General features: G+C 39.4%; 1 protein-coding gene across 1 annotated transcript in view; it reads right to left on the reverse strand.

Moving 5' to 3' along the window:
• Nucleotides 1-1415: 1415 nt before the first annotated feature.
• The window catches only part of LOC122814409 (neurotrophin receptor-interacting factor 1-like), an 85081-nt gene continuing 66322 nt past the window's right edge, over nt 1416-20174 (reverse strand). The window contains exons 4-5 of the mRNA XM_044086991.1: nt 15474-15600; nt 1416-1549 (exon numbers count right to left, since the gene is read on the reverse strand). Of these exons, the coding sequence (XP_043942926.1) occupies nt 1416-1549; nt 15474-15600 (261 nt within the window). The remainder of the gene's footprint in view (nt 1550-15473; nt 15601-20174) is intronic.

Raw genomic sequence — 20174 nt, forward strand, 5'->3', positions numbered from 1 at the left:
ACCAAAGTAGTGGGATAAGGTTTTAGCCATGTAAAGAAGTAGTTAAATGTGGTAAGGAAGGGAGTACCATCCTTGGCTTTAAATTTCACACATGCAAAATAAATAAATAAATAATGCAGTGCAACATAACAGAGTATGGTGGGTTACAATTCAGAGATTAGTAGGATAGTTGATTAAAACTGACAATATTACAAAGAATGGGGAACTTCATAAACTCACAGCTGTCATGGAGAGTTTTGGCTTACAGACTTCAACCAGCAGTCTTCTCACAGTTGTTGCATCTTGTTTGGTAATTGCCAGATGAAAACTGCTCTACACCTGAGATATCAGGACTACAAACATCACATACATGATACACATCATAGAGATGCTGTCTGGAAGTTTCATCCAGCATCTATATCAGTATCCTACAACTAACAGTTTGGTGAATGTGTGTGCATTTAATTCAGCCTTCCTACACAGCAGTGCAGAGATGTGTGCCTTCCACTACTTCTCCCATTCTATGATCAATCAATTATTATTCAGATCAATCTAAAATGCTTCAGATATTTCAGAGACAAAGGTGAGTTAGTGACCCCACAATTTAAAGATACATTTATGTAGTGAATATTCCTTTACAACTCTCCATATGTGGACTAAAGAAATCATTTTCATGAATTAATAACTGTATCTTTACTGTGGTGGTGGTGCTGCGGTAGCGTTGTCACATCACAGTTAAACGTTGCCCATTCGATTCTCAGTTAGAGCATCTTCTGTGTAGCGACATGCATGAATGGGCATTCCTTCGTTGAAGGTTGTGCGTTAGGCTCGGCAAGCCAGTACATAAAAATCTACTGCCAATCATTAGCGGACCGGAGTTCTGCTGTGGCGACCCCCAACCGGGAAAAGCCGAAAGACACAACAATAACTGTATCTTTTGGTTAGTCACTAAACAAGTCCTACCTCTGATCCTCCTCCCATATCCATATCACTATCTACTGCAAGAATAAAATTACATCCCGACACTAGTAAACTAAAACAGCCAGAACTGGGATCTTCAAAACCTTCACATTCTGATGAGTAATTAACTGACCTACTGGACAAAAATCGACTTGTCATTGCCTCACACCTGTCTGTACAGTTTAAAATCTGAATGTTTAGGAGGTTCTGCTCAGAAAAAAAAATAAAATAAAAAAAATAAGTAAGTAAGCAAACAAGCAGTAATCTTGGCCTTAAAGCCTTCATCCCATTCGACTGACTCCCACATCAGTCCAGTAAGATAGACTTGTTTTTTAATTAAAAGCAACAAACAAAATGATGCTTTACATATAAACATTTAGCCTAAACACTTTTCCAGGCTCTACATTTTCTATTCTCACCAAACGTATCCATATCAGTAGAAAAGAAATTTATAAAATTCATCACTAATGAGTTGTTCACTTACTCTTCAGCTTGTGCTCAGGGTCATCATTCTTTTCTGTAGCATTTTTTCTGACATCATCATCCTGTGGCAGTTCACCATAACCTTCTTTAAGGAGCAATAATAATTTCTCTGATGGGACTTCAGATCCTTCATAGGAAACAAGACCATAACATTAAATGCTATTCATCAAAAATCTATAAAAAAAATCTACAACAAAATTCCTACATATATCTTACTTAAGAGAACCCAAAACATTCCCTTTCATGGTTTCCATCCAGCATTTAATAAGTTGACAGCACTCTGCTTAGCTTTACATTTATCTACAACAAATCTGATCAATTTGATCTAATAGGTGTAATGTTTGAGGATCTATGTAGCATTTATAACAGAGGATTATAACTTTATCTACAGGCTTTGAAAACACATCTGTAACATGGTGTAGAAGCTCTCTATCAAATAATGAACAATATGCTGACAATGCAAACTGCAAAGTCAAAGTTATTTTACAGGAGCCACATACGTCTCCATGCTCGAGCTACATTCTGTAGTCTCTGTTCATAAACTGACTTTTTGCTGATCTCCAAGAATATAACATGACCCTCCATGCAGATTATTTTACCCAGCACAGGAGAAATAGCAATTATTTCCAAAAAGTTTCTACATATGCAATTCATTCAGCTTTGCTGTTTGTTTCTAGCCCATATATCTACGTGTGGATAACAGTAACAACACAACTACTATAATATTTGGGATACTATGTTGCCTTTCAAACAGAAAACCATCACATCTTATAGGTCTACTGCACAAAGTCATAAATACCAAGATGTACGCTGTGGCCAAAACATCTCCTTCACCCATCACATAGAAACAACCATCACAAAAGTCCTTAACAGCTTAACATTTGCATAGTAACTTGATCGCCACCTTTTCCACAAAACACAAAAAGCCGTAATAAAATGTATCCTTGTAGTAAACTTGAATGTGCTTTGCTACTTACACACTTACAAATAGCCCCACTAACACACTACTCCAGAAAGCGCAATAAAGACTATACTACAGAAAGAGCCATTGTTGTTAACAAGTTTTATATCATCATTAACAATAGCTTTCAATCTGTCATTACCAAGTTAAGCCAGAGCAGCTGAAATTCCATGCACACTTCAGACTCCCCAACTCTGGCCACATTCAAAATATCAGTACTGATGCACAATCAGTCCTCCAGTGAATAGCCTGGTTTCCTCAAAATGACTGTTCGCAGTTATCTTTACCTCATTATTCACTCAGTGAACATCCTGGTACTTCCACTCTAAAATTATTTCCACAGATTTAAGCACCTCTTCCACCCTCCCCACTCCTAGTATTATAGTCCCTCTCAGCTCCTTTCCTCCAATTCATCCAACTCCCATCACCTCAAACTTCACTATATTATTAACTAGTATACATCTGTAAACAGAGCTAGGCAGCCTTCAGAACTTCACTATATTATTAACTAGTATACATCTGTAAACAGAGCTAGGCAGCCTTCAGAACTTCACTATATTATTAACTAGTATACATCTGTAAACAGAGCTAGGCAGCCTTCAGAACTTCACTATATTACTAACTAGTATACATCTGTAAACAGAGCTAGGCAGCCTTCAGAACTTCACTATATTATTAACTAGTATACATCTGTAAACAGAGCTAGGCAGCCTTCAGAACTTCACTATATTATTAACTAGTATACATCTGTAAACAGAGCTAGGCAGCCTTCAGAACTTCACTATATTATTAACTAGTATACATCTGTAAACAGAGCTAGGCAGCCTTCAGAACTTCACTATATTATTAACTAGTATACATCTGTAAACAGAGCTAGGCAGCCTTCAGAACTTCACTATATTATTAACTAGTATACATCTGTAAACAGAGCTAGGCAGCCTTCAGAACTTCACTATATTATTAACTAGTATACATCTGTAAACAGAGCTAGGCAGCCTTCAGAACTTCACTATATTATTAACTAGTATACATCTGTAAACAGAGCTAGGCAGCCTTCAGAACTTCACTATATTATTAACTAGTATACATCTGTAAACAGAGCTAGGCAGCCTTCAGAACTTCACTATATTATTAACTAGTATACATCTGTAAACAGAGCTAGGCAGCCTTCAGAACTTCACTATATTATTAACTAGTATACATCTGTAAACAGAGCTAGGCAGCCTTCAAAACTTCACTATATTATTAACTAGTATACATCTGTAAACAGAGCTAGGCAGCCTTCAGAACTTCACTATATTATTAACTAGTATACATCTGTAAACAGAGCTAGGCAGCCTTCAGCCAACTGCTGAAACTCTAATCAATGTAATATAAAGTTTGAAACACAGGTGCCCAGTAGGAAGGTAGCTGAAATAAAGAGGCTGAACCACAACAAAGTAAAATCTTCTTTTTTAATACAAAATGGTGAGTGCTTTCGCAATGGTAACCATTGCTTCATCAGGCAGTTTATCTATGTTTATCTATGTTTATGTTTAGTTTATTTATAGTGTAACTATGAATTTGAAATTCACATAATAACAAGTTCTTCATTCATTAGTAGGCATTTGTGCATACTCGAATGCTGTTTATTTGAATTTTACGCTATTTTGATACCTAGATAGGCACACACATAAGTGCATTCAAGTTAATCTAGATGGAACTTTATATGTCATGAATTTTTAAAAGTGTTGTTTTGGTTTCATAACAACATTTGTATTTCTATTCATGACTAGTTTGTAACCTTTGTGCTTTGATTTAACGTTTACATTTTTGAAACGATTTCTCTTAATTAGGCTGATGGATTTAATCAGCTTTACTGAATATAAAGAGAACCTGTTTAACTGTTTTCATTGTTTGTCTGATGAAGGCGAGGCAATGTCCTTGCCAAAAGTGCTCACATTAAACGGCTTTATTTTACCTTATTTTACTTTTGCCAGCTCTTATTGTTTTCTTTTGCCTGTTTTTAAAGGTTTAAAAAGTTTACAGTTTGTTTTTAGTGTTTTGTGTTTGGTTCAGGATAGTGAACGAAAATGGAGCAGCAACACAGACCCTGTTCTCTCAGGATGAGAATAACAAAGGTAGTCAAGAGAATGCTATTGTTAATCTGACCGCCCTGGTGTAGGTTCTCCTACGGCGAGTCGAGATTCTAACACAGAAAGTGGAAGCCTCTTGTACTAACAAATCGAATGAGGTAAGCACCTTAAATAGAAGACTTGAGGAAATGAGTGGTAGTGGCACGAATGTTGCATGATCTGGTGAGGCAAGAAGTAGTGCCATACGTGGTGCTACAGGCAGCGCAAGTGTTCGTAGCATAGAAAACAACAATTCACGTTCAACTTTTGGCAACCAGGCGGGAGTAGAAGGTAATCTGGCCTCCCCCCACTGTGACAATGTTCCACTTAATCAAGGAAGTAACATCCCTTCTATGACAACATTTCTCAATAACAACAACTTTTTTAGAGCATTGAATGAACATAATTGTCCATCTGAAGACTCGGATGAACAGACTGAAAATGTACTGCTTAAAAACATAAATTATTTTGACATGAAACTTTATAAATGTAGAAAGCTACAACTTGAAGTTTCATACTTGCAGGAGTGCATCCAGAGAAAGATTATACCTAAAGGCCTATGGCAGTGGCGTTACCCAGCAGGGTTGGTGGATAACTCTGCATTTCATCGGTAACTCTTGGAATTGTTTGATCGCCAAGGGTATGAATTCTTACAGTACCTCATTAATTTTTACACCACAGACATTGGCATTCTTAAAACTGAATTAGAAATCCTGGAACATGTCATCAAAATTCACACTGATTTCCCTAGATACAAATATGAATACTGTAGAATTTACACAAGTATTAAGGCATCAATGAACAAAATGCTTATCACAAAAAAGAAAAAAATAGCTAGGGACATTAATGACGATTCTAACAAACGAGCATATCCTAAGCCCCCTTCGAATTTATCAAGTGGCCTTACAGTAAATTTTGGCACCAACAGTAATACAAATGAAGAGATGGACATTTCCAATTCACCTCATGGAAATGTTTCAAACCATCATGGTGAAAGCCAGCCACTAAGACGAAGTGAGAGGCTCAACAATAATAATAATTCCAGCAATTGAGATAATTCTGTGGGTAACAATAACCAAAGCAGGCATCCCAATAACAGCACTGACAGGATGGAAGGACATAACCAGCAGGATGTTCGGCCAAATTCCAATGGCCGAAGGAACAACCGTCAATCCAACTGGAACCAGCCTCAAACAAGGAACAAAAGGAGACAGCAGAGGAGATAGTCCACACTAGCGACTTTGGCTTTATGCCCCGTGTACATACAAGTTCAGAAGGGGACTTCAATATCTATAACTACACCTTTTGGATGTCCATCAAGAAATGGTTGACTTCTTATCTAAAGGGTTAACTTTTGTCCCTGGGAAGAAAATGGACATAGCCAAAGTTATTATTGATTTGAAACTTTTTGTCCGTAAGCTTAACCTCAATTTGCTTATGGGCAGTGGTTCTAGTATGGTTAGTTCCTTAAGAGTTTCAAGCTTATTTAACCCACTTCTACATTCAGATTTGAATGTTTTCGAAAAAATGTGTGAAATGGACTTTAGAGCCATTAGGGACAGTAATAATTATCAAAATAAAGGTGTCAAGAATAACATTAGCACATCAGAACATGACTTTTTAAACTTGCTAAACGACTGTAATATAAGGATCATGAAGCCAGATAAGGGGGGAGGGCCTGGTGTTTATGGAACATGGTACATATGTCGATAGTATGGTCAAACATCTTAACACAGCTGCATATACACAAGTCACTCTAAACGAGGTCAATGTAGCATATAAAAAGATCAGGTCCATGTTAGACGACCTGTTCTTAGAAGGTTCTATAGACATTGACTTGCATCAGTACCCAACGATGATAGCACCTAAAACACCAGCCTTATTTGGCACCCCAAAAATTCATAAAACCTTAAATGCACCCCCTTTTAGACCAATAGTAGACGGCCGAGGTTCAATTACGTACAGTTGCACCAAATATATTGATAGCGTGTTAAAACCGCTAATTGAAAGTGAGCTGCAGATCTGTAAGGATTCGTGGGGGTTTCTTAAGAACATCAACAAGTTGGAGTACCAGTCAAATGGGTGTTTTCTCACAATTGATATTAAAGACCTCTACACCGTTATTCCCCAACAAGTAGGTATAGAGTGGATTAGAGACTTTCTGCTCATCAAGAAAGTGGAGGGAAACACCATTGACTTAATTGAGACACTACTTGAGATAGTTTTGACCAACAATTTTATGGTTTTTGTGGGGCAATTTTACTTGCAGAAGTCTGGGGTAGCCATGGGGTCCCCTTGTGGCGTTAGTTTCGTGAATGTGATCATGGCCCTTTGGGAACACAATTCATTGTTCAAAGACCCACTGCTCCAGAATAATGTCTCCTGGTAAACAAGGTACCAGGACGACATGTTTTGTATTTGGAAGGGGGATATATCTCTTATACCATCTTTCATTAACAGTATCACTCAGACTACAAACTTTTTGGAGTTCACTTATGATATAGGTGAGACGTCCATTAACTATCCCGACATACAGCTAACCAATGATAGATCTAATGGTAGATATAAAAGTGCAATATATAGAAAACCAACATATTCGAACACATTTTTGCACTTTTCAAGCAACCATCCCTACCATCAGAAAAGGGCAGTTGTTAAAGGCCAAATGGTCAGGGCTGCTCAAATGATTACGGACGAAATTGATTTCAGTTCTGAATGTGAGCATCTCCAAAATATGTTTATGAATAGGGGTTACCCCCTTAATTTAGTTACCAATATTAAAGATGAGGTAATGTATAAAAGGAGCGTGGGTCACTTCACACCTTTACTTATAGGTCAATGTGAAATTCAAATGGAGAATTTGCTTAATCAAACAAGCTTGTCTGACCAGGAAACAACTTTTACAGTTAATAACATTCAGGCTTATCAGGTTAGCTTTCTCTGTACATACTCCTTAGATTATTGTCTCATTATGGATGTTCTAAATAAGAACTGGAACATTATTAATGGGGACGAAATGTTGTCAAAGGCCTTAGGTACTAGGCCTAAAATTACTTACAGGCACGGCCAAAATTTGAAATCACTTTTAGAGAAGAAAAAACTGCGTTCAAATAGGATCAATGGAATGTTCAAGTGTGGTGCCTGCCCCCAATGTAGACACATAATGGTCAGTAACCAACTTTGTATTAACAACAGGACATATAAAATCAATTCTAGATACAATTGGGACACTAAAGGGGTCACCTATGCAGCTTTGTGTAACCAACGTAATGCCTTTTATATTGGCAAAACCGAAAGGAAACTAAAACAACGGATATATGAACATTATTATGCCATAGGCAAAAATGACATCAATAATGCATTGGCTAAACACAGTTTAGACAACCCTGGCCACTGCTTTAAATTTACCATCTTACAACATAGGCCAGTTGACATCAGAGGGGTACCCTGGCAAGTTCATTTAGAGATAGATGAGCTTATTTGGCAAATTAAGACAAGGGCACACGTTTTCCCAGGTCTTAATGAGAGTTTATCCATCAAATGTATTTTGAAGCTCCTTTCACTTAAAAGATGACCTGTCCGATTTATTTTCCTATTCTTGATCTATTTTAAACTAGTCACAAATTGTTTTTAATCTACTGGGTTTATAAATCAGTGTTTGGTATTTGAAATAATTATGTATTTCTGGGCTTATTTATTTATACACTTATTTATTAATTTCTAGTATTTGATATCAGTTAATTCATTTTATTTATTTACTTATTTTATATTTATAGCATGAATTTAACTTTTTAAATACATATGTAACAGGACTATGAATTTGAAATGCACATAATAACAAGTTCTTCATTCATTAGTAGGCATTTGTGCATACTCGAATGCTGTTTATTTGAATTTTACGTTATTTTGATACCTAGATAGGCACAGTCACATAAGTGCGTTCAAGTTAATCTAGATGGAACTTTGTATGTCATGAATTTTTAAAAGTGTTGTTTTGGTTTCATAACAACATTTGTATTTCTATTCATGACTAGTTTGTAACCTTTGTCCTTTGAACTAATACAGTATGCCTGTAGCAGTATTTAATGTTTACGTTTTTGAAACGTTTTTTCTTAATTACACTGATGGATTTAATCAACTTAATTGAATATAAAGAGAACCTGTTTAATTGTTTTCATTGTTTGTCTGATGAAGGCGAGGCAACGTCCTTGCCGAAAGCGGTCACATTAAACGGCTTTATTTTACTTTATTTTACCTTATTTTATTTTACTTTATTTTACTTTCACCGGCTCTTATTGTTTTCCTTTTGCCTGTTTTTAAAGGTTTAAAAACCCTATCAGGCTGCAAGGCAAAGACAGAAAGATAAAGATAATCATCATCCGCCCTTCATAAAGGGTGCAGCAACCATCTGTTCACCAGTCCGCAGGACATCAAAGGCAGATGGAAGGAGGACTTCCAACCCCTAAATGTGAGGATGGCACCCTATCAGGCTGCAAGGCAAAGACAGAAAGATAAAGATAATCATCATACGCCCTTCATAAAGGGTGCAGCAACCATCTGTTCACCAGTCCGCAGGACATCAAAGGCAGATGGAAGGAGGACTTCCAACCCTAAATGTGAGGATGGCACCCTATCAGGCTGCAAGGCAAAGACAGAACGATAAAGATAATCATCATACACCCTTCATAAAGGGTGCAGCAACCATCTGCTCACCAGTCCGCAGCACATCAAAGGCAGATGGAAGGAGGACTTCCAACCCCTAAATGTGAGGATGGCACCCTATCAGGCTGCAAGGCAAAGACAGAACGATAAAGATAATCATCATACGCCCTTCATAAAGGGTGCAGCAACCATCTGCTCACCAGTCCGCAGGACATCAAAGGCAGATGGAAGGAGGACTTCCAACCCCTAAATGTGAGGATGGCACCCTATCAGGCTGCAAGGCAAAGACAGAACGATAAAGATAATCATCATACGCCCTTCATAAAGGGTGCAGTAACCATCTGTTCACCAGTCCGCAGGACATCAAAGGCAGATGGAAGGAGGACTTCCAACCCCTAAATGTGAGGATGGCACCCTATCAGGCTGCAAGGCAAAGACAGAACGATAAAGATAATCATCATACGCCCTTCATAAAGGGTGCAGCAACCATCTGCTCACCAGTCCGCAGGACATCAAAGGCAGATGGAAGGAGGACTTCCAACCCCTAAATGTGAGGATGGCACCCTATCAGGCTGCAAGGCAAAGACAGAACGATAAAGATAATCATCATACGCCCTTCATAAAGGGTGCTGCAACCATCTGTTCACCAGTCCGCAGGACATCAAAGGCAGATGGAAGGAGGACTTCCAACCCCTAAATGTGAGGATGGCACCCTATCAGGCTGCAAGGCAAAGACAGAACGATAAAGATAATCATCATACGCCCTTCATAAAGGGTGCAGCAACCATCTGCTCACCAGTCCGCAGGACATCAAAGGCAGATGGAAGGAGGACTTCCAACCCCTAAATGTGAGGATGGCACCCTATCAGGCTGCAAGGCAAAGACAGAACGATAAAGATAATCATCATACGCCCTTCATAAAGGGTGCAGCAACCATCTGTTCACCAGTCCGCAGGACATCAAAGGCAGATGGAAGGAGGACTTCCAACCCCTAAATGTGAGGATGGCACCCTATCAGGCTGCAAGGCAAAGACAGAACGATAAAGATAATCATCATACGCCCTTCATAAAGGGTGCAGCAACCATCTGTTCACCAGTCCGCAGGACATCAAAGGCAGATGGAAGGAGGACTTCCAACCCCTAAATGTGAGGATGGCACCCTATCAGGCTGCAAGGCAAAGACAGAAAGATAAAGATAATCATCATACGCCCTTCATAAAGGGTGCAGCAACCATCTGTTCACCAGTCCGCAGGACATCAAAGGCAGATGGAAGGAGGACTTCCAACCCCTAAATGTGAGGATGGCACCCTATCAGGCTGCAAGGCAAAGACAGAACGATAAAGATAATCATCATACGCCCTTCATAAAGGGTGCAGCAACCATCTGTTCACCAGTCCGCAGGACATCAAAGGCAGATGGAAGGAGGACTTCCAACCCCTAAATGTGAGGATGGCACCCTATCAGGCTGCAAGGCAAAGACAGAACGATAAAGATAATCATCATACGCCCTTCATAAAGGGTGCAGCAACCATCTGTTCACCAGTCCGCTGGACATCAAAGGCAGATGGAAGGAGGACTTCCAACCCCTAAATGTGAGGATGGCACCCTATCAGGCTGCAAGGCAAAGACAGAACGATAAAGATAATCATCATACGCCCTTCATAAAGGGTGCAGCAACCATCTGCTCACCAGTCCGCAGGACATCAAAGGCAGATGGAAGGAGGACTTCCAACCCCTAAATGTGAGGATGGCACCCTATCAGACTGCAAGGCAAAGACAGAACGATAAAGATAATCATCATACGCCCTTCATAAAGGGTGCAGCAACCATCTGTTCACCAGTCCACAGGACATCAAAGGCAGATGGAAGGAGGACTTCCAACCCCTAAATGTGAGGATGGCACCCTATCAGGCTGCAAGGCAAAGACAGAACGATAAAGATAATCATCATACACCCTTCATAAAGGGTGCAGCAACCATCTGTTCACCAGTCCGCAGGACATCAAAGGCAGATGGAAGGGGTACTTCCAACCCCAAAATGTGAGGATGGCACCCTATCAGGCTGCAAGGCAAAGACAGAACGATAAAGATAATCATCATACGCCCTTCATAAAGGGTGCAGCAACCATCTGTTCACCAGTCCGCAGGACATCAAAGGCAGATGGAAGGAGGACTTCCAACCCCTAAATGTGAGGATGGCACCCTATCAGGCTGCAAGGCAAAGACAGAACGATAAAGATAATCATCATACGCCCTTCATAAAGGGTGCAGCAACCATCTGTTCACCAGTCCGCAGGACATCAAAGGCAGATGGAAGGAGGACTTCCAGCTCCTCCTAAATGGGAAAAAAACTAATCTGTATGGGGCTAGACATGAATAAGATGAAAGCAGAGGAGAAGCCTGTCCTAGAAGTAGTAAGAAAATCCCTAAGAAAACTGATGTTAGGAAAAGCAGCAGGCTCAGACGAGGTCATGGCATACAGGATAACAATGTTGGGGAGAAATGGTGTCTCAGAGTACTTGTAGCAGTACAGAGAGAAAAGTATATTCCATTTAACAGGAGAACAAGTACTATAGTGCCAGTGTAGGAAAACAAAGGAGATCTTTACAACTGTGAGCAGTCCAGAGGTATCAAGCTTCTGATACTCTACAGGAAAGTTCTAGAGGGAGTGTTTGATAAACTAATATGCAGAGTAGTAGAAAATAAAATGGGAAATGAACAGTTTGGATTCAGTTCAGATGCAGCACAAATGACTCAAACGTTTACAGTGAGACATACATTTCAGAAGACACTAGAGTCGAGGAAATGAGTCCAGCTAGGCTTCAAGAAAGTATATGACAAGGTCTCAATAAACTGAATTGGTCAGTCCTATGATGGTTCAAAGTCCCAGAAACATCAGTAGAATTAGTGCAGGCTATGTACAATGTCCCAGTGAGACAAGTATGGATAGTATTCGGACTCACACAGGGGTTTTCAGAGGGAGTGGGTTTGCGTAAGGGTTCCTCTCCTAGCCCACTGTTGTTCATACTGGTGATGGACTATATCAGTAAACACATCTGATGGGATGCCGTATGCAGACAATGTGGCATTACAGGCAGACAGGGAAGAACTTCAGCAAATGATAGGGGAATAGAATATAAAACTGAAGACACACAGGACAGAACTGAATAAACATAAGTCAGCTGTAATGGCAGCAACTGAAGAAATCCAAATAAGCTGAGAAATGAGATAGAAGGGAAGACAGTGGAACAGGTTAACAGTAGCTGGGAGGGGTGCCTGAGTAGAAGGTAAGTCTGAATGAGGAGGTAAAGGCAGGAATCAGAGGGGCTGCAGCCAACTAGCACAGTGTGTCGGGGGTTAATGTGAGATAGAAGAATGTCAAAGAAGCTGAAAAGTAGAACAAAACAGTGGTACAGCCAGTACTACTCATGGTTCAGAAACCTGGGTATTGAAACCAGAACATATGAGAGGTGATGGAGATGAAGTGCCTGAGATAGGTGGTAGGATCCACAATGTGGGACAGCCTAACAAAATGAGGGCATCAGTGCAGAAGGCCTAATAGCTCCATTTGTAGAGAAGATGAAATAGAACAAAATATGGAGATTTGGACAGACGTGCAAGAAAGCAGAAGGCCTAGTAGCTCCACTTGTAGAGAAGATCGAATAGAACAAAATATGGAGGTTTGGACAGATGTGCAGAAAAGCAGAAGACAATCTAGTGAAGATGATTTGGGACAGACAGGAAGAAGGCAAGAGAAATGAAGGTGTCCAAGAGATGGATGGACTGTGTAAGAGAAGAGCTGTGACAGTCAAGAATGACTGTTGAAGAAAGCAGGAGAGTGTCACTGAATCGCAAGAAATGGTGACAGTTGACAGGACACCTCAATCCCCATGTAACAAAATTGGAACGGTAGATGATGTTGAATGATGCATTCTGGTTCTAATGAACAGACACACTGGATCCCACAGCCTTAGCAACACACTCAGAAATATTATAAGCTACATAAATAAAGTTTGCCATTGTGGATACTTTTGCTATCTGGGATGTGAATGCCTTCTGTGGGTCCAGCAAATGACTAGTTAACAGACGGAAACATTTCATCAGAAAAAAAAATCCCATTGAAGCTTCATTGCACTAATTCAGCTATGCAAAGGAGAAAGTGAAGGACATGAGGAAATGCATAAGTGCTGCTCTAAGTTGTCCACTACCCTGAGCTCAGCTTTTGAGTGCACCTCTGGGGTCTACGGTAGAGTAGCTCTTTTAAGAGCAGTTGCTGACACTAAGTATCTGGTTTAAAAGTCTAAGACCAGAAACTCCATTCCCCAGAGGTTGCAGGACACAGAATGCTTTTTATCGACTGGAGCTGCACCAAAAGGTTCATCCAGGCAGTGCTTGTTGCAACCTTAAGAATTTTGGCCAGTGGGGGAGCTACAGGAGGACTACTGGGTAACGTGGAAGGCTTTCTGCAGTGTCTGTTGTTGGAAGAACATAGATTCTATCTCTTTGAAATATTAACTTCCGAACTCCTCAAATCTGGAAGTCATCAGGTTGGGGTGCAGGAAGTCAGTATTCATCAAATGAGCTATAGGGGACCTTTTGGGAAAATTCATGTGCACTTTCTTATATGTAGCTTTTATTTACATCTTTGGAGGTGGTGAGGCAGATGAAGGCTTTCTCTTGTTGAAAAATGGTCAAAGGGAGTTGTTGAAGTACTCTGGACTGTCTGCCTTGAAAAAGAATCTGGTGGGCATCAGGAATCATATGAAGGTAAAACTGGAGAAGACTATAATGCTGGCACCACAACAGGGTGTGGTGTGGGGGGAGCCCCAGAGCAAGGACGGGTGCTTGCACAAAATTAAAACTAGCATCAAAACCTACATTAGTCCTGAGAATTCCAGCCAGATTCCCAGTTACCAGCACCACAGTCTCCAACATAAGAAGTGAAAACATAGGGGTTCAAGTCAGCATCAAAGCCAAAAATCAATCCAGGAGTAATCATTAGGGTACACTTTGGTAACTTCAACACAGACAATATCACGTTTCTGAGTCCTGAAAGGCTGTTTGGCTTCATAATTCCTGACTTAAAATTTTGAAGTAATATCACATTTTAAAAGAAAAGAACAAAAAATGGCAAACATTTATCAGATGAAACTGTTAAACAAAGAAGAAACTGTTAATCAATCAGTAAACAAGCAGATAAAAATATGCTATATTTTTATACATTACTTGAGAAATGGCAGCCAGGAGCTACTAAGACACAAACTGCACTAGCTTTATGAAACAATTCATAAATCTAGCAAGGGAAAACAATGTGGTGCATTATGGGATATGGGGATGTACTCAGCAGCCTGTGAAAGTCTGGAATGCCAAACAGTCCTAATGCTGTGGCCATAGTCTTATGATTTTACAGGGATGGACTTGTTTTTATAAGATCAGGTCTTAAACTGTAAATAGACATTACAGTATAAAAACAAACAATTAACATAGAATGAAGACAAACTGAAATAGAATATTAACACCTTAGGAAACCTAAGAGAAAATTATAGATATACGATATTTAAGGGAGAAGTATAAATTACATAAGGGGTTATTTCACATAAAAAAAGAACAAATGATTAAAACTGGTGTGATACAAAGGATAAAATCACAAAAACATGAAAGGACATAGGAATTTAGTTTAAAAAGATGACAGTCCCATACCTCTCAATACCTCTCAACCTCTTAGAGCAAGACATATTGACAATGTCATGAATAAAAGTGGGACAAAGGCACAAAAATAGGGACAATTTTTAAATATTGCTCTTACAAATTTAGAAACAGGTTTTGCATTACCACAAATTTTCTGAAGGGTATGAAGTCTGAAACTCAAATGTCTGCCATTATTTTCTAACTTCAGCCTTTAATGATTTACCACTAACTTGCTAGAAAAACACAATTTTATAAAAACGGGCCATAAATATGAGGCAGAAATTTGGACATTCTGCTAAAATCTGTAGAGTTGAGAGGTATGGATAGTACCCATAATAACCTAATGAAAGGAAATAATACAGGTGTTAGCCATGTAAGAAATGCCCTTAATTATGAAGAATGATCATCTGTGACTATATAGGTTCAATAAAGAGAAATACTACCTGTCGGGACCATCTGTAAATAAACAAGGGGGCTGAGATCACCACATCCAGTACAATGTACACATTTCAGAATGTCTGATTTCTGCTTTATAGTCCCAAGTTCAGTTTTCTGCCCCGATCTCTGGTTATGGTCTGTTTGAAGTCTGCATAGTTCTAAGTTCCTAAGAAAGGGTCTATACTTACCGATAGAAATTAAGGTTTCATAGTTCTGTGCCATCACTTCCCTGTGAAGCTCCTTGTCTTGTTTTCTTAACATCTTCCACTCCTCTTCTGAGAAAGAAATAGCTACATCCTCAAACAATACTGGTACCTGATAAAGATAAAAGGTGTGCTTCAACATTTTTTCAAAGTACAACTGAAATCTGCAGCATTTTCACTAGGAAACACAGGCAGTTGTTACTAAAAAGTCTAGCTATTGTGAAAAATATGTAACACTGGTCATGGATTATCCAAGAGTGAATGCTAATCCACCCCCCAGCCCCCATTGACAAATTAGGTATTACCATGTTAAGGCCTTACAGGCCATCTTGTTGCACAGACTTCAACACAGTATTACAGAATGACCCTGGCAAACCAGCAAATGTAATTCCTTTCATGGTACTTAATGTAACTTGCAACTCCACATTATTATTATGGATTCACATGGCTCTTAAAAACTGCCCCTTAAGGACATTCCTAGTCACATGACTAGGTTGTATGCAGGCTTTATGTAATAAAGCATTCCTTCTACATGGATTTCTATAAATCCATTTTTTAAATCTTTTACCTTCATCAATTTTAATACACACATCTAAAAATTCTATAGATTTATCAGAAACATGATGACTGAACTTCAGAAATGTCATGGTACCATGAAGGTAATTTAGAAAACCAGTCAACCCATCTAAACTGCCAGTCCATACAAAAAACGCATCATCCACAATCTCCTGTTAAAATGAAATACTGTGTATACGGGTTATTGTTGAAAACATGAACTTGCTCCCAGTGGGCTAAGATAAGGTTGGCTTAGCTGTTGGCACAAGCCATCCCCATAGCTACGCCAACTCTTTGGATAAAAAACTTATTGTGAAATATAAAAACATTAGGCCAATTGTGAAATATAAAAACATTAGGCCACTTTCAGCATTCAATGTAAAGAGTACAAAGTTAACTTTTTAAATCCAAATGTTTGCAATGGCAGAGGCTTCATTTGGAAGCAGGTATTCCATAAGGCAATTCCACGAGGCCTACATGTTTTAAAATGCATACTTATGGCACTCAGTATCCCAATTTACTCAAACATTGGCAGTCAGTAAACCTTCATGTTAGCACCAATTATATGCGGTTACATTGGCAGTCAGTAAACCTTCAGGTTAGCACTGATTAAATACCGTTACTCATTGACTATTTTTATCTATTGAAACTCTTCAAAAAAAAAGTTTTATATCTTATTTACCACAAAGTACATTTGTTGGACACTCCCTTTATTAAAACTGGACTCACTTTCAAGTGTTTAAGGAACAACTGCCTAATTTAAAGCAACAGTTAATGGAGCAACCACTGTGCTCCATTCCAGTGATAACAAAACAACCTCAAAATACAGTAGAGAGTCAATCATCTGAGCATCAATTATCCGAAATGTCAATTATCTGAACCAGCATTCCAAAGTTTTCAGGTAAGAAAAATCATAAAGTGTGAATATGTAAACATTATGCATATTCACGTGAGCATGTATTTTGAGCTTCTAACCAGCTCATGTGTGGAAAATATTATTTATTGTCCACTGGAATCAATGAATGGTTGAAAAGAGTATTTCTGTGTGCAGAAAAAAAACAAAGATTTAGAAGTGTTTTATCTTGTGCAATTATATGTTTGATTATCTGAACAGCCTGATTATCTGATTAGTTCGGATAATCGACTCTTTACTATACTGTAAATGAGAAAATACCAAGTCCAGAGACAAGTTCTCTGCAGAAAAGTGAGAAGCAACAGAACAAAGTAGCATCAGAACTTCCCAGAACATACGCTCTCCGCTGATAAAATAGAATGACACCACAACAAATGGCAAAATATCAAGATTACCTTACCCTTAAGCAGTGTTTGCAACAAATGGGGGACAACAACAGTAACTAAAGTATGCAGTCAACCACCAACTTACTCTCCAGACAAGTTAACACAACAGATACTAATCAAAAAGATATTAAAGTCATTTATAGTTTGAATGTCTAGAAGCAAGTAAATATCTGTATACCTTATCGTTGTCCATTGCTGTTACCTCTAATAACTATACCACTTAGTCTGTATAACCTTGTTTTGTTAATTGCGTCTTTTTTGCTTAGACATTGGCTGTAAACAGACTATATCTAGATGGAAAGTACAGTTATGTAAAATCTTGCCAAAACAGTGGATGTCCTTCCTTTCACTTTTGCAGTATTCATAACGTGGGGTCTCCTGCCAAGAATAGCCCAACTTTTGGTCAGTATACCACAGCCTTTACATCGTCCTAGCACTGTTCATCAGGTGTATGCTCCCCAAGCAGGAGTAGGGCATAAAAGTGATGTACATTTATGTCATACCCCAAATTGAAGTGCCCCAGGTGAACTAGATTCACCCCAGTAGAAAGGAGAACATGCACAACCAGAGGCAAAAAGAAACACAAGACAAAGTCAAAGACCCATCAGCCAACAAAGAGTTCCCAAGAGAAGAAAGAAAGAAAAAGGGGGCAGGACAGGGGGACTGAAAACTGCAATAGTAAAAAAGCACATCTATGGTTATGGTAAGATTTTACACAACTGTACTATGTCCTACCTTATCACTGTTGCAGTACAGATAACGTGGGAGATTACCAAAGTTATTAAAAATGATTGGAGGAAGAAGGCACAGAAGAACCCGCCAGAAACCCATGAAGGACAGCCCTAGCAAATCCGGCCCTGGTGATGAAAAAATTAATTTATTTAACATTTGTTTACCGGACAGTCTGACTTGGAATGAGCCAATTTTCAGTGGAGGCCTGGAGAGAAACACTCCAGATGCATGTCTTTGTAGTGTGGCAGGAAATGGCAGCATCCATAGGAAACCCACATGAACACAAGGAGGACATACAGATTCCTGACAGAAGGCACCCCAGCCAAGAATTGAACCAGAGAACCTCTTGCTGTGAAGCGACAACATTAACTGCTGCACCACTGTGCTATATATTCAAATGACATCCAACTTGTCATGTTTAGTAAGTATGTGGACCAAAGACCAAGTGCAGCTTCAAAGCTGGATCTAGTATCCAACCCTTGAAAAACTTCAGAAGGGCCCACTACCCAAAAAGAATGAGACTAAACTGAAGCAGGAAGCTGCCTTCCATGAAAAGAATAATAAAATTAAATGGCCTTAGAAATCCATGAAGAGACAGTTTGCTTAGATACCTCCACACCCAATTTGCTGGTATAAAAAGAAACAAAAAGCTACTCAGATTTGCAGATAGCCTTTGTCTTATCCACATAATACCTCTGTAGTCTATGTAGATCCAAGTTGTGAAGAACCTTCTCAGTAGAAGATTGTGGAGAAAAGGAAGGAAGGAAGCTGCATAGACTGATTAAAAGACAACTCATTAACTGCTTTGGGCATAAAAGAAGGATTAGTATGCAGAGACAACCTGTCCCTATGAAAAAAATCAAAAATGGAAAAACCACCTTCAGAGCCTGAAGTTCAAAAACTCTCTTGGTTGAAGTAAGGACAATCAACAAAACAGTCTTCCAGGTGCAGTGTTGAAAAGACGAGAAAAGGTGGGTTCAAAAGGAGTTGGAGTCAGTTTTTGAAGGGCAAACTTAAGGTCCCAAGAGGGTGGAATAGGTTTTCTTGGGAGCCTGATATGAAGGACACCTTTAAGGAACTTTTTGACCTCAAAAATAGACGAGAATGGTGGGTTCAAAGGCAGAAAAGCAGAGACTGCTGACAGGTGATCTTTAACAGAAGCATATGCTAAGCCAGCATAGAGCAGTTCACACAAGTAAGAAATTACCTAAGGGACCATGCTGATGCTTTACACAAAGCAGAAAATCTTTTCCATTTAGACATATAGGATTTTCCATTAGTGGACTCCCTGGCCTCCTGCAGAACCCCAAGCATGTCCTCAGAAAAGAAGTGGGTACTGATGAGTGGACAAGTGACAGTAAATGAGAGACCCCATGTTTTGCGTGAGATCCAGCCAGTGAGGTAACTAGTGATTACTGGTCCTGGTCAGATGAAAGAGAAAGGAGAACCAGTGCTGTCTGGGCCAAAAAGGGAGTCACCACCATGATTCCTGGGGAGCCCTTGCTGATTCTGTACAGGACCCTGGGAAGTACATGAAGAGGAGGGTAAGTATATGGCAACACTCCCTAAGGACTTGGTATCTGCTTTCCAAGTTCAGACGACTTGGGACTGTGGAACAGAAGCAAGGAAGTTGTGCATTCAGAGAGAAGACAAAAAGATCCACTTGAGGAATACACCCACTGATGTACTATGTCTACAAACACCTATTGTGAAGCATCCATTCATGAGCTAGTGTCCTGTTCAGGGATTCTGCCACAAAGTTTTAAAGAAATTAAATTAGCCATATACCAGAGAGACAAAAAATGGAAAAAAATATCAAAAAAAAAAAAAAAAAAAAAACAACTCCCTCCTCGAGTTTAAACAACTTTGATACTCCACAAAAAAGCTAATAACTAAAGACCGCAAAGCCCACTACTGCAAACTCCAATCATTGCACTCAACAAATCCCAAAAATTTCTGGGGCTCTATCTCTTCCATTCTGCATCCTGGCAATCAGGGCCAGCCTTAGCCGAAATGGCGCCCTAGGCGAAGTGCTGCTCTGGAGCCCCTTAAACCCCACCCACACCATAGTCATGAAACACCCCTATTTGAGCCACACCC

The sequence above is a fragment of the Protopterus annectens genome, chromosome 10.part0, assembly GCF_019279795.1.
Source record: "Protopterus annectens isolate FY-2018-M chromosome 10.part0, PAN1.0, whole genome shotgun sequence".
Classification (NCBI taxonomy): Eukaryota; Metazoa; Chordata; order Ceratodontiformes; family Protopteridae; genus Protopterus; species Protopterus annectens.